This window comes from Diuraphis noxia, unplaced genomic scaffold (assembly GCF_037042655.1).
Source record: "Diuraphis noxia isolate RWA-SAM2 unplaced genomic scaffold, SU_Dnox_SAM2 contig0003, whole genome shotgun sequence".
NCBI lineage: Eukaryota > Metazoa > Arthropoda > Insecta > Hemiptera > Aphididae > Diuraphis > Diuraphis noxia.
The window spans coordinates 67,928,098-67,955,605 of record NW_028301713.1 but is presented as its reverse complement, the minus strand read 5'-3'; the positions used below and the strand labels follow the sequence as shown (position 1 = coordinate 67,955,605).

The window sequence follows — 27,508 nt, the reverse complement described above, 5'->3', positions numbered from 1 at the left end:
GGAATGTTTATTGCCTCCGTTTCACCGAACCTCGTCGTCATCACCGACCGATCGGCGACGGTTTAATATAAATTATTGTTATTTTACGCGTCACCGTGTGTGTGTGTGTGTGTACAATTATTATATTATATTTCTGTGAATTTTCATCACCCATTACTCAGAAATCTCGACCGTCCGAATCGATAAATTCTCATGGCGAACCCACCCCCTCATGAACGTACGCCGCCGTCGCACCACTACCACCATCAACACCGCAACCGAGCAACACGTCGTTCTCTATCAGTGGACAAAATAATTAGCACTACATTTGGGTTTGGGCATGGTTTAACACCCGTACAATATAATATTATTATATCGTTATGATATTAATTTATAATATTGTAGACGGTCCCGAGCACGTGGCAATATTATTTTTAGCAATACGATTTCGTCGCATCGGACTATTTTTCCCTACGGTGACGTCACGCGCTGCCTAGGAACTCACATGTACACGCATAACGTCGTCCAGACGAGCGTATCACCACGACGGGAAACGCATACGAACGAGCGTTGGTGTGTGTGTGTGCGTACGTGCGTATGCGTGTGACGTGTGCTTGTGAGCGTATATGAATAAAAATAATGTCGCTTATTAAACGGCGCTGCGACGTGTGCGTGTGTGGATTGGTGGGAGGCGCCGCCCGCATACGTACGTCTGCTGTTCGCCGACCCCACCGCCGCCCATCGACCCCCTTTCCTAGCACCTTACGTCCCCCACCGGGTAAAACACACACGCATTACACACCGCCAATCCGCCCCATCGATTGGGTCGCGCGGTGAAGAGGGAAGTAAATTATTTTCTGAATGAAACCGGCGACGGATGGCGGGTGAGTGAGAGGGTGTGAGCGGGCGAGACGGTTGCGTCGTCGCCGACGGACGACGGTCACCGTCGCCGTGCGTGCGATCGACGGTGTTCGGTCGGGTTTGGCGGCGCCCCGCGAACGCTGCTCGGTCGTCTTCACATCGGCGCGCCGCGTCCGCCCGTCCGCGGGCGTGATGGGTGCGAGCGAGAACGAGGAACACGACGACGACGTGCGCTTGCGTGCGTAGAGCGAGCGAGCCGCCGCCCGCCCGCCAGCAGCAGCAGCAGCTAGCCACCCAGCCGGCCGGTTAACGCGCGCGCGCTCTGATATTCGTAGAGGGGGAATAATACCGTGGTACCAACCGAACACGACCTTTCGCCGCGTACGTGTACAAACTGTATACATACGGAGCTGCCAGTCGCGCGGTCGGTAGTTGGTATCGGGTTCGCAGTCGCCGTTTTGTTTTATTGCCTGCGAGTCGTGTGTCTGCGGTGTCCGCGTGCGTGTGCCTGCGATGCCCGACGACGCTCCGGCTCCGCGACTACACTATTTCGCTCTCCGCGCCGAGCCGCGAACGTGTCCGCTCGTGTTAAGTACTGTTTTTTTTTTCTAAAATAATTTTTATTTAGTCGAAGTTTTTCTTTTTCCCACCATCCCGCCGAGGATACGAAATTTTCGTTGGTCGCGAGGTTTTTCTGTTCCCGATACCGCGAATCTTCCTTTAAACGGTTATCGTTTTTTTTTTTTTTACATTTACCTACGTGCCGCTATTTACGTCGCACTCATGAATTATTTTTTTTCCAACGATATATTTGTAATGAAATCAATCGTTTTTACAACTCGTTACGCTAGTCGCTACCCGCATCGACCGTCTGTGGACGGGCAAAACACGCGACGTCGGATTGCCGGGTGTCTATTGTCTTGCTCATCGACCGGAAACGCAGGAAATGGAACACGTGGTTTCGTTCGTTTCCGATAGGTATGTGTGCTCAATGTAGTGTATTGTACATTATGTGTGTTTCGTCTTTAAGAAATATAACAGTAAGTCACGCGTTATGTTTAATTTTATATTTCCTTAATGTTAGTATAATATTTTTTTTCAAAATTTTTTTTATATAATCATTTTATTTTACTCGTTCAAATTATTATATTTATTAATTTTTTTCTCGACTTCTCAATATTATTTGATGCGAAGCTGGTTTTCACTTTGATCTGTCAGAGTTATCATTTGTCCATTCTGAGATCATTGTGAAAGCTAATTTCGTAACTCACGGTAATACCATGTTGGGCTGCTATTTTTAATCAACTATAACATCACAATGGTTATTTGGTTCGATTTATAATCAGATTGTATCTAGTTAAAACCAGTTGTGCTTGTGATCATGACGAGCCATCCCGTTATTACGGGAAAAAACGATTTTACGGATAGGTAGGTACTGTTTTTGAAGATTATATATAGTTTTTAGTCACAGAATTTTATCATTTAGTGACAATATATTTTGTTTTATATAGGATTTATTTAATTCTTTAGTTTTTAAAGTTAATTCTTGATCCATTTCTCTTAATATTATATAGAGTAGGTATAGACGATACCTGAACTATATTTATTTTTAGACTAACGATTTTCTCGAGTTTTAATCGTCTGTTAAATATTTCTATTTTAATCCTAGTCACGATCGTTCTTTGTAACGCGATTATAATATTGTACTATGTAGGTACTGCCATATTAGTTCGTTTTTATTTATTTTTAAGTCGTTAATTTTTGGCGTAACTAATTATAATATAGTAATAACTAATAAGATTCATTAACGTACAACGTCTAATAGAATGTGAGTGACGCTGATAAAGACGATACAGTGAATACTGAAATAGTGATACCCCTTCACTTCTGAGTATGTACAGGAGCACACAATGTTTTTTGAGTTGAATTATTTCTCGGAAATGTGTTTTATTTTAAATTCTTACCAAAACGCGCAACTATTGAAATGGTTTTATCCAAGGTGTAATTTGCTACTCTTTAAATCCCGTATTTTCATTCATTTTCCACGCAGTTGCATTTTTATTACCCGCTTGATTTAATTCCTAATAAACGACGATCTATCCAACTCACGTCATGTACCTAGCATGTTTATTCGATATTCCTTGATATTCTTAAGAATCAATAATGTTTTAAATCGTGGTTTTTTAAATTGTTACATTTTTTTTTACAGAAGTGTTCGTTGCCAAATGGATTACAATTTTAATGGTTGTTTTATTTTTTGTTGTTCTCAATACACACACTCTAAGCTAGCAGTTTAAATGACTTCAGTATGAACACTTGGTTTAAGTTCATCATAATTTATTAAAAAAGTATATAATACAATTTCATATCATAAGAATAGCTAGAGTAAAATGTATGCATTTTAGTTATAAAAAAAAATTATTTTGCATTCAGTTGGTAATTGAGATCTAAGATATTTTATAAATTGTTTTTTTACAATTTGCATGTTTGAATATAATATATAGGTATATATTATATATCAAAAACAATTTTTGTAGATGGTTTGCAATTTCTATGAAATAAATTTTAAGTTATTACTATGATAGTATGATAAGTGTTTTTATAAAAACAATATATGAAACCTATGTGAATTGTGAACATTAAGTCTTGTACATGTATCTTATAATCATCCTCGTAATCATCTATTTATTAGAATAAGGTTAATATATATATATATATATATATATATATATATGTATATTTATATACCTGATATATGTATAGCTATTGTTATTTGTTTTTAACAAGGTTTTTAACCAAAAGTTGTCTGACACATGGGTACCTAAGTGCATTACCAAAATTGTTCCTCTTATCAAAGGTATTCATTATTTTCCAGAATAATACAGAATTATCCAGTGACACTCCCCAATGAATTTTCTTATGTAACTACTATAGTGTCATATAAATGAAAAATTCAGTTATTTTAATGATACTACCAACTATTAATTATTATAATCATTATTTGCATTCGAACTGATAAAACAGGATTTACAGCTTTAGTGTCTTATTAATACTTATTTATTATTATAACCATCAGCTATTAATATTAAAATTATACAATTTATGTGCTCCCCCTCCTACCAAAATATTGAAGATCTGGCCCTGGAAGTATTAGATTAGAATGTTCTACTCAATATAGTTCTTTTTAGATTCTACAATCAATAACTTATCAGTAATTATTATCATAGTTTTATATTATCTCATTTTTTCTATACCTATAGTATTTTATTTTTAACATGTTAAATATTGAATTGAAAACCATTTTTAACAACTCTAATTTTAAAGATTTACATTTTATTTATTTAATTGTACAGTGATAGTTATTCAACAAATCTATAACATGATTTTAAATTAATTTTTTTAAATAATTTGTTGTTTAGCATCTGTTGACCAAAAATTTATTGAATCAGAGTTTTTATCACATAGTAACAATATTTTTTTTTACCTTATAATCTTTAAACTGGAATGTAATTTTTATTCAGAATCTATTGCTAAACATTGAAATACTGATACCACAAAGCTATGAATATACTGACTGATTTTGGTTTGGTCAATCTTTTTTTTATTTTCAAAGCAATATTCAACTCAACCTGCTGTATTAGTAATGCAATATTCAGAGCAATATTAAATTACTTGAATAACATTATATAATTAAACATACTTGGTACTTAGTAGTATTAGCTAAAATTACCATCATCATTCAGCATCATTTTTATATATTATAATGATTTTATATTTTTTTGATAATATACTCTATTTAACACATTCATTATAGTGAACCACTCAATACTTACTGTTCTGCAGAGCAGTACCTACTTGCTCTCTTTTATATTTATAACTTGTAAATGAGAAAAAATATTATTCCTGATTTTAAAATATGAGGAATTTTAAGACTTTAAAATAACTTATTTCAATATGGTTGCAGTGTCAGAAGATAAGTTATCAGATTTCTGAATTTTAGGATTTCAGTCAGCCCTAAAAATATGATGGCTCATTTTTTAATTTTAAATAATATTTACTATTTATTATTATTCACATATTTTATTGTTCAGAAATCAGTGTATTCAAATATTTTTGGCCTTATATTACTAAGCCGGCTCAAATTGTACACAGCCTACAGACTTAAACTCGGAGTCAATTTTAATAGTTTAATATGTTTTAATATATTTAAAGGGCTTCATAGCATTATTATTTGTAAATTTACATTTATTTTATGTTAGATGGTCTTCACTTTATAAACTATATATCTACACTTTTTAATTTGTTTCAGATAATATAATTTGTATATTATATGTATATATAATATATATCATATAAATGGTGTAATAGCATAATGTGTATTAGTAGTTAAATTTATGGATTCATGCTCCCTAATTTCCCAAATTATTTATATAACCTATTTCCGTATTAAAATTGTTTGTTTTTTTTTTTTTGGTAACCATAGGTTTTTATTGAATGCTTTATTATTTATGAACTAATATTAAGCAATTAAGCATAATATGTATTTAAAAAAAAAAAAAAATAATATTTAGCTTTAATCTTAGCATGCTTGAGATTTGCTATTCAGTAGTGTATCATAAATCATGATTGATAATTAGTATGTATTTAAACTTATTTAAAATGTATATAGTACTGGCATATTATGTAATATACAAAATAAGTCTAACTTATATATTTTTGTGTTAACTAAGTCAAATATTGTAATAATTACAATGAAATAACAGATTTTAGTTTTTATTCATTTATTTGATGTATTAAAGGAGCGGTCAAATAGAGAGCGGGCTGCCGTATTGGTCAGATATGCAGACAGAAGTGATCAGTGATCCGGTTGTATTATTTTACAGTGACCCGGGGGAAGCCTGCTTTATTTTTGATTAAGCGTTCATTGTTATTATGTATTTACAACATTGCAATTTGTAGTGATAGATTGACAAGGGATATTGGGATTTGATCGCATTATGAGCCTAATCTTCACGTGGCCACAACATTTCTGTATTTATGTTATATATTTCTTTATTTACATATCTTTAAAACCAATAGATTATGTAACTAATAATAGCTATATATAAAAAAAAAAATTTATACATACTTAAAAAAATTCCCGTACTTAAGGATATGAATTTTTATTTCTCTTATATACATATAAAAAAAAAATAATAATAGAAACAATTTTAACCAATAACAAATTACAGGTTTGTTATTTATAAGATATAATATATTTTATATTTTTAGTGAAAATGTTCAAATGTATAATTGTTTTATTTGCAATTAAATTAAAATAATTTGATATCAATAATCTTAAAGCCAGATATTTGCTTAAATTTTGTTGATATTTGATTTATCATGGTAAATTATTGGACTACTATTATAATTGTAATTCAAAAATATTTTATTTTAATCATAGACACTTGAAACATACAACTATTATTTAAATAATGATAGTTTTAAACTAATGCTATTGGAAGTTGAAATGTTTGAGTTTTTTATTTTTATATCTCTAAAATATGTTGATTAAAAGTGTTATGCTTGGCCAAAAAGCTTAAAATGCAATATGATACGTCATGCATTAAAAAATGTGATTTTGAATCTCCTGAAAACTTAGAATAAGACCTAACCTTTTATATGATTCCAGATAATATAATTTGTCCAACTAGAAATCGCTAATAATTCTGCGTATTCCCACAGTAATATCCTGTTATCGAACTGATTTGTCTTTGGCAGGGTATTGTTTAGGGATGCTCAGAAAAACGGGTTCTGGTCGGACGCTGCACTTTCTCTCATTAGTCAAAGTATAAGCACAATTCCTTATATAGTAGGTAAATGCTTTTTAAGTTTGAATTTTTAAACGTAGAATAACGATTCTAATAATTACTTTGTTGTTATTCAAAAAGAGTGGTTTGAATTCTGATTTTTTATGAACCTAATAAAAATGTTAAAATTTTGGTTTTTGCAATTCTATGCTATTTTTTGTGATAAAATGTATATTTGTAAAATGTTGTTTTTTAGTGCACTCTTATAATTATTTCAACTGAAAAGAAAAAATTAAAAAATTGAGTTTGAATTGCTTATTTTTGCATTTTTGTAGTTTTGCATATAATATGTCTAAAACGAATTAATGTCATAGTAAATAGCTGCGAACTTGTAAATAATAAATAATTTTTTTCGTATCCTTGTATAATAAGCAGTTATTCGAATAAAAAATTGAGAATATCACCAAAATATATTTTATTTAAATCCAAAAGTGAGTCTATACAGTTAATACTTTATAGGGTCCTCATACAATTATATAGGTATGGGTGTACTGGTAAGTCGTAAGTGGTTCGGTGGTTATTACTTATTAATTTAATTTTAAGTTTTTAAATTTAGTCGTTAAATTATTTAATTATATTCCATAGCATTTTAAATAGTAAATTTATATAGGTATTGTATTTTATTCAACAATATTATTCATCAGTTTTTTGTGCAATATAATTTATAAACAAGATATTTAATAACTTAAAAATACATACATGTCATTTTTTGAATGTTATATACAAAACAATCGATTTTAAGTTGTAATAAAGGCGTTTTGCCGTTTTGGATGTATGAAATGAACGGTAAGTTTTGTTATAATATACTTACCACTACCAGAGAATCAGCTACCTATATATAATAAATATTTAATTCTACATGAGGAGTCATTATTAAAGAATTTTTGCTTGAAGGACAAATGGCCAATGCTATACTAAGAAGTAATAAATGACTGTTAAGACTACGTTAAAAAGGTGGGGGACTAAGTTTTTTATCGACAACAAATAAAATTTGGTATTTGTAGCACAAAATTGCTAAATTGCAAATCTAACATACAATTCATAGTAAGTGTGGTACTGTGGTCTTAAACTCAAATTACCAACGGGTTATATTTATTATTTATATACGTCAAAGCGGTTCGTGGCGAACAAAATACACTTTATTTATCTCAATATGTTAATTTAAAATACGCAAAATAAATTAAGATAATAATTATTTTTTTTATTGATTATAATTATATGAAATTATTTAATACTAGATATTATAAAAGGATAGATATTGATTTTTGTTTCATAATTATTTATTTCAAAGGTTTTTGAAGAAAATTAATATACCTTGCGGGCCATTGTAAGTCTAAAAGGTTTGTGAGTCGCGTGCCAAATGTTAGAGATCACTGACAAGCATATAACAGCTATTATGGTTATAATTTTATTAAACACATAACAGTATAACAATATAACTATGTGTATATTAAAATTTCAAAGAGAAACTGAAACAGCTAAAGGCATTCGGACGTTTGATTAGTGATAAGAATAACATAATATATAAGCAGATAAATGTGTGTGTTTTTTTTTGTGTCTCATCACGTTTTGGGGTAAGTTTTGAGCAGTAAAAGTGCTTCAATTTTCGACTTCAGTACCTCGTTCGATCAGTAAGTGAATCGTGAATCTAGTTGGTACTTTGGGGGGGGGGGGGGGGTCAAAAGTAAAATATTCTCAATTTTTCTAAATAATCGGGATTAACAAACTAAAAATTAAGGGAAAAACGGGAATTTTACACACAATCAGTTATCGACAAAATCGATTTTGGTTTTTGGTATAACTTTAAAACAAATGACCATAGATACATGAAATTTTCACCGAATGTTTATACAAGTACCTATATTCTATCCATCGTGCAAATTTCGACTTAAGTTGAACTATTTATAGGAACATGCAATTTTCGATTATTATTAGTCCTAACATATTATAACAATAAAAGTTGAAAAATATATAGTAACGATTTTTTTTTATAAGCATTTAAAGTTCAAATTTTGACTAAATACGTAACAATTATGACAATTTTCAAATTATCTTAGATAGAAATTCATAAAAAATTTTCTTTTTAAATCTAAGATTTGAATTTTTTTAATAATCTATATCATAATGAATCTGATTCGATTAATTTTGAATTTATTTTATAGAGGTACCTACCTAATTTTTTTTTTTAAAAATAACAATCTAATTAATTTAGTATAAAATATTCTAGAAAGATAAATCGTCTCCGCTCAGAATCATTTTTCCTATACAATGATATAATATCATTGGATTCAAATTTAATTCTATCTATTACAGCAGCGTTTCCCGACCTTTTTTTATGTTTAATCTTTACTCCAGTTACGATACATTACAGTTAATTTTCATATTATGTTTATCTTTCTAGGCTGATAATTTTTATTTTATTATTCAGCGAAAATGACCGGAAATAAATTAGTACATCCTTCAACTGAAGTATTTGAAACAGCTTTGTTAAAATCAACTTATTATGAAAATAATGTTTGTTTTTTTTAGAATTTTTGTTGAAAAATAAATGTTTCATCTATATAAGAATCTAGGTACAACAACGAACCCTGAAAGGTACTTTTTTTTATTAGAAATAAGCCTCGGCACTCGGCAGTGGAGGCCATTGGCTGACATAGTTTACATGTTTAGGAGGAATTTTACCTGAAAGGTACTGCATTATGTAATAATATATGTATTAAATATTTCATATAATAATTTGTAGTCACGCTCAAAACAAAAAAAATGGACATTTGATGTCCGTAATGTATGTAAAGACTGTTGAAGGTTAGGTTGTTTGGAATTTTTCCATTGGGGTAAAGTCGAATTGCAGTCGTGGAAAAAAAGAAAGTGTTAACTGCACTCGCAGCTTCAAAAAAGGTAACGTTCAAATTACAAATATATGGCGCTCAGACTTTTAACAAGTGTTAAGAGGACGTTTCACCCGCATGTGTTGTCTCCGTCTTACAAGTGCGTAACATTGCAAAAACTGTTTCGTGCGGGAAAGAACCAAGAAAGATACAGTTATAACTAAGAAACAAAATTTATTAGTATTTAGTAATTTAGTATTTTTATCACTTATACAAAAAAAAATCTTATTGTTTTATAATACATTAATTAATTTTGTGTTTTGTAATAACTTTTTTTGTAGTTCTGATATCGAAAAAATAAAAACGATATTGCACAGACAAAATTCTCCTCTTTATGTGGTGAAAATTTCGTTTCTTAGTTATAACTGTATCTTTCTAGGTTCTTTCCCGCGCGAAACAGTTTTTGCAATGTTACGCACGTCTTATAAGACGGAGACAACACATATGCGGGTGAAACGTCCTCTTAAGAGCCCAAAGATAAAATTGTGCTCTTTTCTATCATTAATCATTATATAAAACACTTTGTTACTGAATATTATTAGTATTACTTGTATATTAAATTCTGAGCAGAGTGATTAATGTCGGATCCTCTAGTAATCGTATTTTTTATTTTAAAAGGAAATTGTAATATTTTAAATTAATTACATCAATAGGTAAATTTTCTTGAAATCGAAATGTTATTACATGGATACGATTACACAATTAATAATGATAATTCTAGTTTTTAAATAGCCATTAACATACTAAGTATAGGTACTATAAAACTGTACTACCATACACGGCTATAGATCTATATCATGATGTTATGATTGTTATGTCATCGATAAATAATCGCTTCAATTGTATGAGTGCGATATGATCACGGCGTTTTGGAAAAGTGTATATTATATTATTTTTATATAATGCCAGTCGTACTAATCCAAAACCATTTGTTACGAAATAATTATTTTAAATAAAATAGAATTTGATTAATTTTTATTAAAAATTAAATACTTACTATACGTAGACAAACCTGGGAAAAAACCACTAACCCAGAGGTATTCAAATTTTTTCAGCACGCGGCTCCTTTGGGTGTTCACAATATTTTTACGGCTCCCAAATTATTATGAAAAAATTAAACAAAACACGGATACAATATAGGAAATATGCTATATGGGTGATAATAACAGTGACTAGAAATAAGACTTCAAATGGTCAAATCGTAATAAGGTGTGTCGTTTTAATTTCCATAATGATTGCAAATAATATTTATAATAATTATACAAGACCTAGATAGTATGATATTGGTTTTCTGTGTTTGACGCGTGGCTCCCTTGACAAACTCTCGTGACGCCCATGGGAGCCGCGACGCACAGTTTGAATACCTCTGCACTAACCAGAAATGAAGATCAATTGATGATACAAGAAATTTTAACACCTAAAGTAAAAATGTAAGTGGACGTTAATATAATATATCTATAACTTATAAGTAAATATAAATTGTTTAAGAAAATTCAAATAAATTTGTCCTTACGACCAAGGCTTGCATTTCAATAAAATATGTTTTTTTATTTTATTTAGAATAAAACATTAAAATTATACTTTTATGATAATTGGAATCAACATTTTTTAAATAACACTTTACAATTTTTCAATTAAAAAAAATTTTTTTTTTCAATTATTTTCATTAAATAATTTTTCTTTCTTTCAAAATACTTGAAAATTCAACACAAAGTTTCTAATAAGTTATTATTAATGTAGGTAATAAGAAAAAAAAAGTTAATCTAAATAATTTTTTATGAACGTTTGATAATGGAATTTTGAAAATTTCTTTAAAATCGTATACATTTCCAAATCGTTAACAACATTTTCATAAGTTTTTCTGGTCAAACGATAATAATAAGTTTTTTTTAACTTGACTAAAAAAAAAAGTTCCTGGAAAGTAAAAGTACATTTTAATGAGCGTTTGAAGTTCAGATGTCTATGGAATTTAATATTTAACGAATTTTCATCAAATTTTCTAAATTTTTTTATACTTAATTAAAAAGAATTCGCTTAAACCAATTCAAAAGTTTATTTGGAAATATTTTTGAAAACACGTTTTATTTTTTTTATAATGCTTTGGATATTACTTATTATAGTTAAAACATTATGAGAAATGTTTCAAAAAGTCTGCTCAATTCACATCATTGATCAACATTATAGGTCTATTACGTCTAACACTTCGAAAATTATTCAAAATTGTTCATTTTGGTTGAGCATAAACAACTTTTAAACTTCTGAAGCAATCTTTTTCTTAATGTAATTTGTATAATATTGTAATTATATACCTACCTAATCAAACCAAACAAGAATGAGATCTTATATTCTTATATGATGGAATCCAAGAGTGTTTTATATTTATTTGAATAACAATAAGCACTAAAAAATATTTAATTTAATTTAAATTTTTGCCTATTTTATATACATTATTATATTCATAGATACACCTGTTGAGTTATACATATACTCTCTAGAGTCTACCAAATTTATTAAAAACATTTATTTTGTATTATTACGCAACGCAATGGAATAATTAAAAACAAATTCAATGTTACCATTCAAATGGATAAGGGGGAGTGGTTAAACCAGATGGCTCCGAATAATTGGGTAAAATGGATATATTTGTCCATCTTTGTTGTATACCTATTTAAAATATTATATAGGTAAGTATACATTAAAAACTGCACTATTGCAGATCTGTTCAGTACCAAATCGATATCTTTGACTTTACCCGACTTTATAATATATCGTATGCTTGTTGAATAATATAGGCCATATATTATTATAAGACCGTTGTCTATTTATATATAGCCAGACTGTAGCAGCTTATATTCATAAATCGTAAGTCGTAGTATTTGTGCCTCTATCTACGTATTTTTATGCGAATAAAATCACCACTTGTAAACTGTATATTAAGCTTACTTACCATGATTAAAGATATGTATCATGAATTTTAGATTCTGAGCGAAGCGATGAATGTATTGATTTTACAATGATGTGTGTTTTTTTTTTTTGTGTGTGTGTACAGCATAACTAGTCAAAATAATGCTTCGATTTCAAACTTTGGGGGTGGTTTCCGATGTAAAGTTGAAGAACCTTGGTGCATTATAAAGGTCAAAAGTAAACATTTTCCAACAGTTTTCAAAAAAATCGAGAAAAACAAAAAAATAATGACAGAAAAACTGGAATTTTTACGCAAAACCAGTTTTCGACCAAATTGATTTTTTTATATGGTTGTAATTCAAAAACTGATCACTGTAAATACTTGAAATTTTCACCAAATGTTTATGTTAGTGTTATATATATACAGTTTAATTTTCAAAAAGTTTTGACTTTTTTTGAGGTGTCGGTAAAAAAATGTTGGACGACCAAAAAAACTTGAAGATTTAATACAAGGTTCCTTATAAGTTGTTCTTATTGTAGCTAAAAAAAATTAAAAATCGTTAGTCACAATTTTTTTTTTATAAGCGTTTATAGTTCAAATTTTTACGAAATATGTCGAAATCGCGAATATTTGCAAGTAATTTTGAAGTTTAAAAATCATAAAATTTTTTCTGTTTATAATTAAGGATTAAAAATATAACACTAAGTTTTCCATAAGTTTTCCTTCAAATAGCTATAGAGAAAACTCGAAACGTCGTTAAAGGAAAAATTTTAAGTGCGTTTGAATTTTAATTTTTTTCGAAATAGCGTAACGGTAACGATATATCCTCAAACGATTTTAAACATTTGTTATTATTCAAAAAGTATAAGTCGTAGATACTTGAAAATTTTACCGGTTATTTAGATTGACATTTTCTTTGCATGATTTAATTTTCAAAATATTTTGACTTTTTTTGAGGTATTTATAGACAACTGAAATTTTCAATTTTTCTGAAAAAATTTTTTTGAAGTGTTGATAAAATTTTTTTGGCCCCATAAAAATACTTGAAAATTTAATACAAAGGTCCTCATAAGTTATTCATATAGTGATTAAAAAATTACAAAAATACATAAGCACGATTTTTTTTTATTAGCATTTGAAGTTCAAATATTGACTAAATACGTAAAAATTACGGCAATGTTCAAATTATTTTATGCTAGAAATTATTAAAAAATTTCCTTTTTAAATCTAAGATTTGAAAATTTTTAATAATCTATAATATATCCTAGACAGATAAACCGTCTTCGCTCAGAATCGTTTTTCGTATACAATGATATCATATCATTGGATTCAAATTTAATTCCATCCATTACAGTAACCCACTTGTAACCTACTGTACAGCAGAGTGACATCCACGACTTACCCGCCTTTTTTTATTATAATACTCACTATTCTCGGCTCTTTCAAGTCGCAAAAATGCACAGTACCTCTTAAATAATACAATCACTTTATTATTTCATAATCAATAATCATTCGTTCCTTATCGATCAATAGGTTAATGACACTGGTAACATGTTGTCTACGATTCTAAGAACAGTCTTACATAAGCACGCGCATGCACAGGTCACCAAATTGAATTTTTGAAATTTTTCCTTTTTTTAAATCGGTACTAAATAGCTATAAGAGAAAGATTTATTTAGTTACTTCCCATGACCCGATTTAAATTTAGAAAATAAGTCTGTATTCGTTAACTTTACTATTTTACTAGGTTATTTAGGAAAAATAAATGATGTTTTAAAATTGAATGTACCTATGTATATAAAATAAAAATACTTTCATAATTTTTTTAAAAGTAAACATATTTTTTATGCCTTATTGAATACAAAATTCAAAAATCTGTTTCCTACATAACCTAGAAAAATTGATGATGAGCTCATACATAGTTTTAAAATAATAATCGGACTAATCTTCCGCTTATTGGTCTAAAACTACAAAAAATACGGTGTGCTCCAACAGCCTTAATAGGATGTCAACTCACAACAATGTTGTTATTGTTTTCTTTCTAACTTTATATAATGCTGCACGTGCAACATCACAGCAAATTTGCGTTCAGCAGAATCATCCTTAAACGTATAATGTTATATCGTTGATTATACAAGGTGATTCTTTTAAGTGGGTATACTAATTATCTCGAAAAGTATTTACTATTTTCAAAATATTGTTTTACATGATTTCAAGTTGTTAAAAAACCAACGTTTTTATTAAAAAATTATATTTTTAAATATTTTTTATCCTTATCATTTTTTAAGTTTTTTACTTTTTTGAATGACAACATAGAGTTTTAATTTCATATTCCAAAGCAGAATATTTTTCTAAGTATTTTGATTCATAAAAATCGAATCTAGAGGACCAGTAGTTTTTGAGTTATAAGTATTTAAAGTTTAGATTGGCAGATTGGAGTGGTACGGGGTTACCCCGCAAAATGTTTGTCCACTACTCTGCTTGTCTAAACTTTAAATACATATAACTCATAAACTACTCGTCCTAAATTCGATTATTATGAATCAATACTTAGAAAAATATTCTGCTTTGGAATATGAAATTAAAACTCTATGTTGTCATTCAAAAAAGTAAAAAACTTAAAAAATGATAAGGATAAAAAATATTTAAAAAAATATTTTTTTAATAAAAACGTTGTTTTTTTAACAACTTGAAACCATGAAAAAAATATTTTGAAAAAAAGTAAATACTTTTCGAGATAATTAGTGTACCCACTTAATAGAATCACCCTGTAGAATAGATTGATTATGATAAGAATTTTTCTGTTCTATAGTCAATGGTTATATGGAACTAGTTTTTGCAATTAATAATAATATATCATAGGTACCTATTATTAAATGTTTTATATCTACGTCTATAAGTATTATTATTTATAGAGTATTAATTATTATAATATGTACTTACTATACCTAACCTATATAGGTATGATATATAAGTATCATGATCAAACTTATTAAAAAAATTAGAAATATATATATACTTTTTTTTACCAGAATAAAAAATAGGACCGCTTGGAAATTTAGCAATATTACATTATTTTCTTTTTGAAATTTAACTCCCGGATTTTTGTTGGAGATGCTGCGGCCAAGTGCCCTACACGATCATTTTATGAACTAGTGTAATAGCTGTAGGTGTAGCGTATATATGCGTATGTATATGAATACTGAAATTTGCAATACACAGGCATAGAATAATATATCATAACAGCCATCATTCCCTTGCAAGTTGCAATTAAGGCATATAATATATATGGAATATAATATATGCACAGTGGTGCACTGCATGTAAATGATTTAATGGTGGCTAGACGTCGAAATATTGTTTGACGTTTAATGGCGATTGAAACAAAAAAAAAATTTAGTTTTCTACTCAAGATTCAATTTCGAGTATCAACAGCGATTTTATAAATTTACCCGATTCCGTAAAAAGCTTTTGATACGAGTGTAAATATATACAGTTTAAATTGTTGGTAATTACCAAACTTATTCTTATGAATACAATATACACTTCATTTGTTGATAAGCCTGCTCGAATTTGATATTTTATTTTATTATATTTTACCCATTATATATTTATTAATATGCGTTTTAAATTTTTAGAGACTTGTATAGGACTGTAATATAATAAAATACTGTATTGAATTAGTCGTGTAATTGTATTGTATAACTTGTAACAGTAAATAATTTCAAGATATAGTATAGGAATTAATTATACCGTTGTTCATTATATATTAGATTTATTAATATATTTATTAATTTAGTGAATTCAAATATCAGAAGTATTTTAAAATATAACAGCTAACTTTTACCGTATAAGAATGATCAAAGCACTTCAAAATTGCCGTTGAACATCGTTATTAAATTTATATGTGTACGTTGGTCGCCGTAAATTATAAAGTTATTAAATAGTTTATGTATGTACAAAGGAAGATATATATACCATCTTATATGGTATTATAGCACATATTATATCTGTATTAAAGCCGACTAAAGCGGCTGCAGATAAAGAGAGGCGTAAGGGTAGCGTTCATCACTGACATACTTTAACATCGTATAATACTTGTCTAATGTTTATAATTCTACATTATATCAGTTATTTATCCACAGTAAATTTACCAGGTTTTATTTAAAATTTTAAAATTATACCTTAGAAGGCTAGAAGTATAACATTTGTACCTAGATTTCGTTATAGTGTTTTTTTCTGGAAAATCACTTGAAGAGTTGAATAGTTCATAGTTCTTATAGTTGAGATTATTTTTTTATTACCAAATAACTACCATATATAGCATGACTATATCATATCATATTATACAATAATTAAAATATATAGAATATAGAATAAAAATAAATAAATAATATAATAAAACCAGTTTCCAAAATAAACGAAATTATAATTTTGATGTCAGATTCTGAATTAGTATTTTAAGAATGGAAATAGGAGGTTGAAAGGAATGTTAAGGGTTTTGGGGAATTAAACAAGATTAATTGTCTAGCACGCAAAACCGCTTGGACAAGCGAATATGATATATTTAAGGGAGATTACAAATACTTTAATTTAAATGTTTAGTGTTCTGAGAAAGGAATTGTTTAGAATAAGTTTGTAAGCGTTGCCAGATAATACTCAATGAGCTTTAGTCGATTGAAATGAATAATATTGGATATTGGTGACATGGTAATAATAGAAACCTAACTGCTCTTCACTCTTGTTCAGACAGTAATTATTTCATTTTTGGATCTGTCTTCTAACATTCTAATGAACTTAAATCAATGCCATCATATTCTTACTCCATAGCACGGACTAAGAATCTTAGTCCGCCATAGTTACATTTAAAAATCTTAGATATGAAAAAAAATTATGAATCCCTAACTAAAAATAATTTGCCAATTTTCGTGATTTTTAAGAATATCATTTCCAAATTTAAATTCAAACGGTTATAAAAAAATTGTGGATTTATGTTCAACTTTTTTTTTGATTTCCACTTATAAAACCTTATGAGGAACGTTGTATTATATTTTCAAGGTTTTTGATATAACCTTATAACCCCTAGCCTACTGGCTACTACCCTACGAATTTTGTATCGACAATAACTTTAAAAAAAAAATGTATAAAACTCGAATAAGTTCTAACATTGGTTTTATTATATTGCTAAGTAGGTAATATATTTTAAGCAGTGGTAGGTACAAAATTAACTAAAGATGGTCCAAAACAACGACAGCCGTAAACATTAACTCATATGTTAAACGGCTTTTAAAAGTTCTGAAGTACAACGTAACCTTGGTTGTCGTGTCGGAACTTTCCATTGTATTCTGAAAGTCTGAAGTATAAGTTAAGTTACTCAAAGGTAGGACTGTAATTAGGTGGTATTACACACGAGTTGGTGGAGTTATTGAAGTTATTACATGTAATTCATGAAATTTAACAAATTTTGTGTGTGATTCACAGCTGTAGACATTAGATACTGACGTCTAGTATATTATAATATACAAATGTGTATACTACTTATTTTTTATTTTCGTCTTTTGTTTTTTATAATTTATCATAAGAGAATGGCTTTTGGCCTGACAAGCTTAAGAGCACGAGTAATAGGAAAAAATAAACGTAGTGATAACATGGAAATGTATGATCGATAAAATGGCTACACTGGATTTTAAGCGACAACAATTATCAATAATTATAAACATTAATCATATGTTTGTTATCTATTCTGAAAACCTCTTTTCTATATTCCAAGTTTTAACTATTGTCATAGGTTGTTCAATTCCTTTTTCCTCTTTAATACAAATAGTCTTTTTGAATTTATTATTCGGTTCAAATAACCATTATGGCTGGATTAGGCATTGTAGAAATGTCTGCTGTACGTTTTTTAAAACAACCCTTCACACAGGTCTGTACAATTTTTTTTACAATTATGCAATATTGTGTAATCTCACCTTGTAAATAATTTATTTGCAGCAAATTAAGCAGATTCATGTATCAACTGCTCTAGCTGCTAGTGATGGGGTTGCTGTGGATAAAACACCTAAAATCAAAACCGTTCAAGTGTATAGATGGAATCCAGAAACTCCCGAAGTGAAGCCAAAAATGCAAGAATACAAGGTTGATCTGAGTTCGTAAGTATTGTATCAATCAAATAATATTGAATAAAATCAACCTTATTTATACTTTCAGTTGTGGACCTATGGTTTTGGATGTATTGATCAAAATTAAGAACTCTGAAGATTCTACATTGACATTTAGGCGTTCTTGCCGTGAAGGTATTTGTGGTTCTTGTGCTATGAACATTGGGGGAGTCAACACTTTAGCCTGCATAAGGTTTGTAATCCTTATTCTTAAAATGCTCAAATTGTTTTATCTTATAATCACATAGTCTAATTTATGTATAATTATTATGTTATAAAGTGGTGTCAATGCTGATTTGTCAAAGCCATTGAAAATATATCCATTACCTCATATGTATGTTGTCAAGGACTTAGTACCAGACATGAAACTGTTTTACAAACAGTATGCTTCCATTGAACCTTGGTTGCATACTGATGTAACACCTCCCAACAACAAAGAACATTTGCAACATACATATGATAGACAGAAACTTGTAAGCAATTAATTTCCGCTATATTTAATTATGTTTATAATGTAATATATATTATATATTTTAGGATGGTTTATATGAATGTATTTTGTGCGCATGTTGTTCTACATCATGCCCTTCATACTGGTGGAACTCTGAGAAATATCTTGGACCGGCAGTTCTCATGCAGGTATAATTGTATTTAATTTAAGTATTGAGCATGTACTTGTGCATTTTTGTGAATATCATTAATGTTCTCGTTTATTTTTATATCTATGCATAGGAATAATTTTGGTTTTTGATTTGTAGAATCTTTACATATTTAAATGAAATATTCTCATGCCCCCCTCCCAACCCCCCACATATTGTGTTGGTGGATTCGCTATCTATTTTGGAAAACTCACAAATAATTAAACAATGTTTAAAATTGTTATAGTAATTTCTTTAAACGTAATTATGAATTTGTGGAGGGGTTAGTTTTACAATTATTTTTATTAATTTACCCACAGCAACAGTCCATTAGTTGTGGGTAGGGTACTGTAGGTTTGGTACCCATGTGTGGTAAGGGTTTTTGGAATTTTGATTTGAGCACCCGTAGGTTTCTGCCATGCCTAGATTGGAGAATGGCGCCTGCCCAGAGGTACTGTCCATGGCTGGGATTCGAACCGATGACGGTACGATTAATAATTGATACCGTACTCCGCTCAGCCGCTTCATTCCCCTTTACAATAAGCGAAATTGGAATAATTAATTTGTTGATTAAAGTACAACAACAATTCGAATTATTATCAGTTACATATTAAATATCATCTATTACACAATGTAAAAATATCCTTTTAACTTGCTGAGAAAAACTATGTCAGGTAAATAACAAGTTCATTTTGTGGTAATATAAATTTAAATATTCAACGAATATGTATTTCAAGTTTAAATAGTGGACTTGTATTTTAAAATGTATTTGTTTAAGTTCAACTAATTAAGCTGTATTAAGATCATGCTATTGAAATATATACTATTAAATGTGTCACGTTTGAATTGATGATATGTGACACATTTTTTCTTCTAAGTGAACCAAGTTAACTTAGTTAACATCCTCACAATTATTTAATTGTCTATAGGTTATTAGTTAAGAAAATATGCTATTGTAATATTTTACAATATAAAAAATGTATATTATAATAAATTACATTTTTAATTTAAGGCATACCGTTGGATTATTGACTCAAGAGATAAAGCTACAGCTGAACGTTTAGATAAAATGAAGGATCCTTTTTCAGTTTTTCGTTGTCATACAATTATGAATTGTACCAAAACATGCCCAAAGGTTTGTATACTTATATTTGAACTTATTTATTTATTTTAAATTATAAAATGTTTATTTTAGGGTTTGAACCCTGGTAGAGCTATAGCACGCATCAAGAGTTTACTTTCTGGGTTGTCCAACAAAGAAGAACCAAAAGCTATCAAACAATAAAACAATATTCGATAGTATTATAATTTTCAGTAGTATTTTTTAAGCTTTGAAAATTAAATATAAACCAAAATGTTGGTAACTAAGTATCTTATCTTACTATTTTGTGGATTATAGATTCAGAAATTAATGTCAGTTTATCTATTGTTAAAAATAAAATACTATTATTATAACTTAATTTTGTTTATTAAATTTAATTACAGCACTCTTAACTACATCAATATCCTCTGATGACGACACACATTTACAGTCTTTCATTAAATCTATTAATTTCTGTTTGAATTCATCGTGTTGCTTTTGCTTGTAGTTCACGATAAATTTTCGAGTTTCCATTAAAACTACCCCTCCATCTTTAATCATAGATGTTATATGAACGTTCATTTTTTCAATATAAATATGGCCACAATACATTATATCAAAAAAACTCTTATATCTATCAAATGTAGGATAATCTGTCATAGCTGTGCGTGGAATAAAGTGGATCTCTACATCACTAATATTAATACTGGAGTAACGCTCTGAAACTACTCTAGCTTGAGGAGATGTATTTTGTACTGTTTGGATCTTCACGTTTGGCAGTTCAGTTATAATTACTCCGAGATTATCAGTTTTACCTTTGTGTTTGTAAGGCTTTTGATTTTCTATTTCATAGAACATTCTTGTTAAATTTCTCTCAGTCAGGTCCGCAGAACGTTTTAGTGGTTGCATGTTACCCATTTTCAACATATCACTGTCTTCACAGTCCAATCCAAAAGATGGAAAAGGACCATTTATAATGTCTCCACAATAGTCCATTGCAGTTATTTTGCACCCATCTTTCAATAGGGCTAAAGCAAATGTATAATTAGGTTCAGTACAATCCGTTTCTAAAAATGTGTAAGCTACACCAGTGTCTCGCCAATATGTGTACTCTCGATTTGTGATTCTGTTACCTCCGTCGATATAATGAATAACCATATGTAAATCCCAATCAAACACATTGTTTCGGTGATCATACCTTGTGCCCAAATGGTTTCGTACCCTCTTATCCCACATCCTTGTTATGTCGAAGCCATTATTATTTTTCCAATATTTAAATATGGTTTCAATAATGTCCCTTTCTTTATATTTAAGTGCATCTAATTGTACAATGGGCAAACAGTGCTGCCTAGCTGTTTCATCGGTAATGATATCTATAAGTTGAGCTGATTTTTTGATTAAATAACTGTTAGTGCTGGGCTTTACAAGAGTATTACCATAGAGTTCCATCCAAGTACGTACCTAGAAATTTCATTACAATATTAATGAATAAAATAGAAAATTGAAAACTATCCAAATTAATTATATGCACTGTGTAAATTTATTAGAAATTATAGATTTAACAAAATAAATGTGATGTATTTTAATTTGTAAACCACATATAGACATATAGTAATAAATAAATAAATTTGTAATTGATTATTGTAGTCCGAATATTAGTATAGACAGTCGTTTTGTATATTGCAGTTTTATCTTTAGTGATAAATGTATTTACTAACCTTAATGTCCCTATTTTAATATTAACATAATCTTTAATTTATTAGAATGAATACAGTTTCAAGTTCTAAACAACATATTTACATATGTTAAATTCAATGGCAGCTTTGGTAATTGGTGGTGAAACAAGTGAGGTGCCTTATCCAATATCCACAGGCCACATTAATCCAATACCCACATTTCTGATATATAAAATGTTAAATTAATATACTTCTTAGCTATTCAATAGCTAGAAATGGATCATTTTTGCGCAATTTATGAGTTTAATTTGGAAAAAAATTCAATTTGAATCATTCAGTTTAAATATGTAAATTAAACAGATTATAAATGCAGGAATGCAGAGGACAATGACTGATGGCAATAACACAGTCGCTTACTAAAGACTTAGCCATCAATTTAGACCACGGCTAGAGATCTCAATATCTATAGAGTTTTGAGACGTGATTAAGCTATTTTCGTTTATCAATATCTACAATGACCAACGACGTCCGACAGCGCCAACTGTGGCACAAAGTACACAACAAACTGAGTTATAATTTAGTTTATACTTTTATAGGTCTATGGTACACAAGATCTATAAAGAGACTTTTATAGATCTTGCATAATCCATACCCAAATCACAGAATAGATTTAATTAAATCTATTCTGTGCATAGATAATATTATAAGAACTTTATAATCTATGAATCTGTACCCATTTTGTAAAGACGATCGTTGATTGTGAAATATGAAATGCGCATGTGCAGTTTAACCAGAGGCAACGTTTTTCGTCGTCTCTTACCAAGTATATACGAACGAAAAACGTTGGCTTTCTGTAATTTTATTTTGTAATCTGAATCATCCGGATACGGTCCGAATTGTCTGATTACCCTCAATTAATATAAAATAAATGCTTCTTATTTTTTTACTTTCTTATAGTCTGTTGAATGTTAATTAATAATACCTGTTTGGTAATGAATGACGCTTATTACTTAATAGTTATTACTCTTATTTACTCATATACCTACTATACATTTTTAAGTTTAATCGATTGATTTAATTTGTTAATTACTCGAAAAAAATTAAAAATCTGAATTAAATTCTTGTTATGAATCCAGTTACGGACCCATAATTGTTATGGTATTGGAAACGCCATTTCTAAGTTGGATGTCTAGTAATAAAAACAATTTACTTAAAGCAGGTAGACCTATTTATATGTTTGTTATTTTCATGTTAAACTATTAGAATTATTATCGTTTTTTAGACAGTTAATCTAAAAACTCATTTTATAACTATTTATTTTTAGATAGTCTTTTTCATGGCTCAAATTTTTTATCATCTCCTTCTAATCATCTACTGACTATTATTATACTATTTGATCGTCTTATACGAAAACAAATTATTATATTGTACGCAATACGCACTCAAGTGGATAGGCACCTATTATAATGTATTGATTGTAATAAATTATTTTCTCAATCTCAATAAAATCGCCGACGTTAAAAAACAAATCGAATATACCTTGTACGATAAGCTAACCCGATCGATCGGTTCGAGAGCCAACGCTATTTGCTGGATTTGTCTGGCATACATGTCGACGGCTGGTTCGTATACATAGATATTGATCTTTTTGTACGAATGTTCGTACCGTTTGGCCAGCGTTTGCAGCAAGTGGCGAGTATCGCCGGCGCTCACGATTAATATATTCAAATAATGACCGTCGCCGACGTCATCGTGTGCGGCCAGATCAAGACACGGGCTCGAACCCCACAACATGATGACAATATCGCAATATAGTTTTTCGGCTGCTGTTTGACGTTGTTCCCGAACAATCCTGCCGGGGACGTGACCAATCTATCCGACGGACAAACGCCTCAGCGTCTCGCCACCGAACAAAGCATAGTACATAATATTAATGTGATGTTATTAATATATTAATAATATTATTACACCGTTATGTTAATAAGCGCTTTCAATATTGCGTCTGTGTTTCGCAAGCAATCGACCACCGATCAAACCGACGGCGGTTCGTTTTGTTAACCATGGCAACGAATGACGGACGCGTTCGTTGCGTAAACGATGTTCATTAATTGTTCAATATTTGAACACGGAATTACCGCGGGTAAGTGTCCAACCACTTATCGATGACGCACGGTTTTTTATCACACACTCGCGGGCCGTGACGTCATGGTCGTCGATTGCCAAGAGAAAAAAAAAAAAACAAACCCAAGAGAAACTAGCAGACGCTCCCGCTCTGTTTCTGATAACGTGTTGGTGAGTGGCGACTGGCGAGCCGCGAGCGCAACAAGTGGTAACGGGCAACGGCGTATTATTAATAGTTATTAATATTTACACATTATTCTGTCAAATTCACCTCAAATATTATTCCAACGATTCGTATTATACGGATCGTTCGCCATTATGGACCGCTGACAACGCGATAGTTTTTCGCCAGATATTCGGATTTTCGTTTTCACGTCATCAGCTCGGGACGAACGTTTTTTTCGCATGTCAACATGGATCCTGCGTCGTCGTGTTCGACCGTATCGGGCGAACACTCGAAAGACTTTGTCAATTTAACGATTTCCGTGCTCCGGCTGCCGACCAGGGAACGACTGTCGTGCATGTTGAATGCCAAGAAAGTCATTCCATCACCCGAAAACATACCCAGGTAGGTAATTGTCACGATTTAAACATTTCTATGTTTTTTATGAAATCTCATCAAGCTCATGTGGAAATTTAAAAACATAAAACGATTCAACTATATCAGCGGCAAGTCGTTGTTGTGATAACTTATATTCGATAGCTACGGTTAGTATCGTAATAATTTCTTTTAGGGCTCTATCCGAGTTTATAGGCACATTTCTGTTCAATCAAATCGATAATTTTATATTGGAATTTGAAATCATCAAAGTTAATATACATACTAATATTACAATATTAATGAACCCGCTTGACGTTGTCGCTTTTAAGGTTCTAGTAGTTGTAAACTACCCGTTCCTAATAGTTAAGGTAAATAGTCATATTGTATACATTAAAATGTTTATAGAGATTGGAGAGGATTGTGCACACTTTTGAATTACACAATACCATCAGGATGTGATCCAACTGACCCAATTGGCAAAATATTCAAGTTTTGTGAAGCCAAAACTACTATAGCACATTTTATACAGTGTCTACAACGAATAGATAGGTATGACGTTGTAGAAGAAACGGAAGAATTAATTAGTGAGTATTATTTTTACATATAATTTGTATAATATCTTGTATTAATTAGATACACAATAATGTTATGTATTTATGTTTCTAGATTCTGATATTATATATTTTAAAGAACAATGTTCTTTAGCAAATCCAACTCCAGTAGTACCGAATGATTTTGATATCAATGTTATTACTTTAGGTGGGTGTTCTTTAAATTAGAGTTGTTAAAAAACACATTGTGAAAGTTTTAAATCATTTTCAGATGATATTAATGCATCCAATAATGGTCTTCCTCTTACAAGATATGATGCATTTTTACTATATGATAAGGCAGATATACAATCAGCTACTGCTGTTGTAGAAAAATTAGAAAATGATTACAAACTGAAGGTAATAATATATTTAAAAGCATATTTTTTGATATTAATCATTACTTTAGTATGTTCAGTGGTGTTGTATTTACCAAAGTATACAATGGGTTAATTTCTTTATTTTGAAATATAATATATATCTAATGTTTCTTACAATATATATATATATATATATATATATATTTATGAAATAAGCTTATATTGGTCCAGTTCAAGAGTTACTTGAACAACATTGATTCATACTTTTTGTATGTACAATTCAATATCACGTTTCACCAAATAGAGATTGTTCTTTTATTGTGTGAATATGTCATTTTTACAACTTTTTTTTAAATAATTGTTCGATGTAGTTTACTTTGTTTAACAATTTAGACAAAATGATTAAAAAATTATGATTACTCTAAATTTCCTATTTAAATTTTTTTTAAATAGCGCTTGCTTACTGCAAAGTGGACCTAAATTTATTTTTAAACATTTTAACATTTAATTAAAGAAGAATTCTCACAATTATCTGAAAAATTAACTAAAATATTTTCCATAAAATTTAAATTGATTAAACAGCAACAGTTTTTTTCTGTCTAAGTCTAAATTGTCAGTTATTTTACAATCACTCGTCATTATGATATTTGTTGTATGAACTTCGTACTAAAATCTAGTTTCCTAGTTTTCAAAATATTTTAGATTATTTAAATAGGGTGATATTGTTCTGAACATGTCTACAGTTTACTAACACAATTAAGTTAATAATTTATTTTTCACACATCCAACATTAAATTTTCTCTACCCTAATCTCTAAAAATAGTATATTATATTTTATACTAATTAAGTTTTATATTTTTCAGCTATGTTTAAAAGATCGAGATTTAAGACCAGGTGTGATGTTTGAGTATCAGTCTATAATAAAATTGATATCTGATCGCTGTAATTGGTTAATTATTATAGTTTCAAATGATTTTACAAACAGCCCTTGGAATAGATTTATTATGAATTATATTCAATCATTAGCCATTGGTAAGCCAAGGATTTTTTTTCGTATTTGTATAGTTTAATCGTAATGTTTGGTATAATTAATTGTAGAACAACGGTTACCTAAGATTATTCCATGTGTATTTGGTGACTGTACATTACCTCAAGAACTCAAATGTTATGTTCACTTATTTTTTAATAAATATAATCCTTTTTGTGACCCATGGAACAAACTAAGGATTACTGTATCGCCGTATAAGAATCTAGCATTGACCAACAGGTTAGACATTTAACTACTTTTAAGTTTTTATGAAAAATATTGATAATCATTGTTTTATTAGTGAGGAGCCAAATAATAGTTACCAGAAGCTAAGCATCGAGGAGTCGATGAATACCAGTACTACAGTTGTTGAAAAAAAGGAAGTGATAAAGTTTTCTAATGAAGAACATCATTTGCTGCCTAAAACCAAAAGTGTTTTTGATAGATTAGTCAAGACTGTTGGAAATATTTCTGTTAAAGTTGTTCCTCAAAAATGGAATAAAAAAAAAGTAAAATGTACTAGTCTTTGACTCCCTTTTCTTGTTCTCGTTGTATTCCGATAATATCAGTAAGTTTAACTATTAACAATATTAATTTTATGTAGAATTTTACTATTTAATCTTTGTTATGTTTTTAAGATATTTTTATAATTGTTTTATTAAGTGTATTTAATTGTTTATGTTTTATATTTTTTTATTACAAATGTATTCTTTGTTTTAGCCAGGTTTGTGCTATTTAGTTTTTTAATGATATTAATAAACACAGATAGAAAATTAATAATCTTGAAAATGGATAATAATTTCTAGCACGTTTAATTGACAGAAGAATATTTTGTTAAAATAAAATAATAACAACTTGTTATTTTTATTGCAGT

At 29.5% G+C, this 27,508-nt stretch overlaps 3 protein-coding genes and 1 long non-coding RNA gene across 4 annotated transcripts; 3 read left to right on the top strand and 1 right to left on the bottom strand.

Moving 5' to 3' along the window:
• Positions 1–1,278: 1,278 nt before the first annotated feature.
• Positions 1,279–6,040, top strand: LOC149057693 (uncharacterized). The gene is made up of 3 exons (XR_016191162.1): positions 1,279–1,818; positions 3,050–3,188; positions 5,640–6,040. It is a non-coding gene; the product is annotated as an uncharacterized LOC149057693 (long non-coding RNA).
• Positions 6,041–18,228: 12,188 nt separating this feature from the next.
• On the top strand, positions 18,229–20,738 carry LOC107169875 (uncharacterized). Its single transcript, XM_015519814.2, has 7 exons — positions 18,229–18,405; positions 18,474–18,631; positions 18,690–18,833; positions 18,921–19,113; positions 19,178–19,279; positions 20,291–20,413; positions 20,474–20,738. Exons 1-7 carry the CDS (start codon positions 18,343–18,345, stop codon positions 20,561–20,563), a joined length of 873 nt encoding a protein of 290 aa, XP_015375300.1. The 5' UTR covers positions 18,229–18,342; the 3' UTR covers positions 20,564–20,738.
• On the bottom strand, positions 20,725–24,186 carry Dnaaf3 (Dynein axonemal assembly factor 3). The gene is made up of 2 exons (XM_015519802.2): positions 23,575–24,186; positions 20,725–21,820 (listed from the first exon to the last, which is right to left on the bottom strand). The coding sequence occupies exons 1-2, from the start codon at positions 23,827–23,829 to the stop codon at positions 20,735–20,737; spliced, it is 1,341 nt and encodes a 446-aa protein (XP_015375288.2). The 5' UTR covers positions 23,830–24,186; the 3' UTR covers positions 20,725–20,734.
• Positions 24,187–24,345: 159 nt separating this feature from the next.
• Myd88 (myeloid differentiation primary response protein MyD88) lies at positions 24,346–27,495 on the top strand. Its single transcript, XM_015519507.2, has 7 exons — positions 24,346–24,724; positions 25,103–25,281; positions 25,364–25,456; positions 25,520–25,647; positions 26,471–26,639; positions 26,706–26,874; positions 26,936–27,495. Exons 1-7 carry the CDS (start codon positions 24,570–24,572, stop codon positions 27,162–27,164), a joined length of 1,122 nt encoding a protein of 373 aa, XP_015374993.1. The 5' UTR covers positions 24,346–24,569; the 3' UTR covers positions 27,165–27,495.
• The last annotated feature ends 13 nt before the right edge of the window (positions 27,496–27,508 follow it).

What these genes read in the sequence shown, in the direction of transcription:
- LOC107169875 (XM_015519814.2), top strand. Translation starts at nt 18,343, where the DNA reads ATGGCTGGATTAGGCATTGTAGAAATGTCTGCTGTACGTTTTTTAAAA. An exon ending in CATATGATAGACAGAAACTT is followed by an intron (nt 19,114 to 19,177) that starts GTAAGCAATTAA and finishes TATATATTTTAG; the next exon opens with GATGGTTTATATGAATGTAT. An exon ending in GTACCAAAACATGCCCAAAG is followed by an intron (nt 20,414 to 20,473) that starts GTTTGTATACTT and finishes TGTTTATTTTAG; the next exon opens with GGTTTGAACCCTGGTAGAGC.
- Dnaaf3 (XM_015519802.2), bottom strand. Translation starts at nt 23,829, where the DNA reads ATGTTGTGGGGTTCGAGCCCGTGTCTTGATCTGGCCGCACACGATGAC. An exon ending in GGGTTAGCTTATCGTACAAG is followed by an intron (nt 21,821 to 23,574) that starts GTATATTCGATT and finishes TGAAATTTCTAG; the next exon opens with GTACGTACTTGGATGGAACT.
- Myd88 (XM_015519507.2), top strand. Translation starts at nt 24,570, where the DNA reads ATGGATCCTGCGTCGTCGTGTTCGACCGTATCGGGCGAACACTCGAAA. An exon ending in AGAAACGGAAGAATTAATTA is followed by an intron (nt 25,282 to 25,363) that starts GTGAGTATTATT and finishes TTATGTTTCTAG; the next exon opens with ATTCTGATATTATATATTTT. An exon ending in AATCTAGCATTGACCAACAG is followed by an intron (nt 26,875 to 26,935) that starts GTTAGACATTTA and finishes TTGTTTTATTAG; the next exon opens with TGAGGAGCCAAATAATAGTT.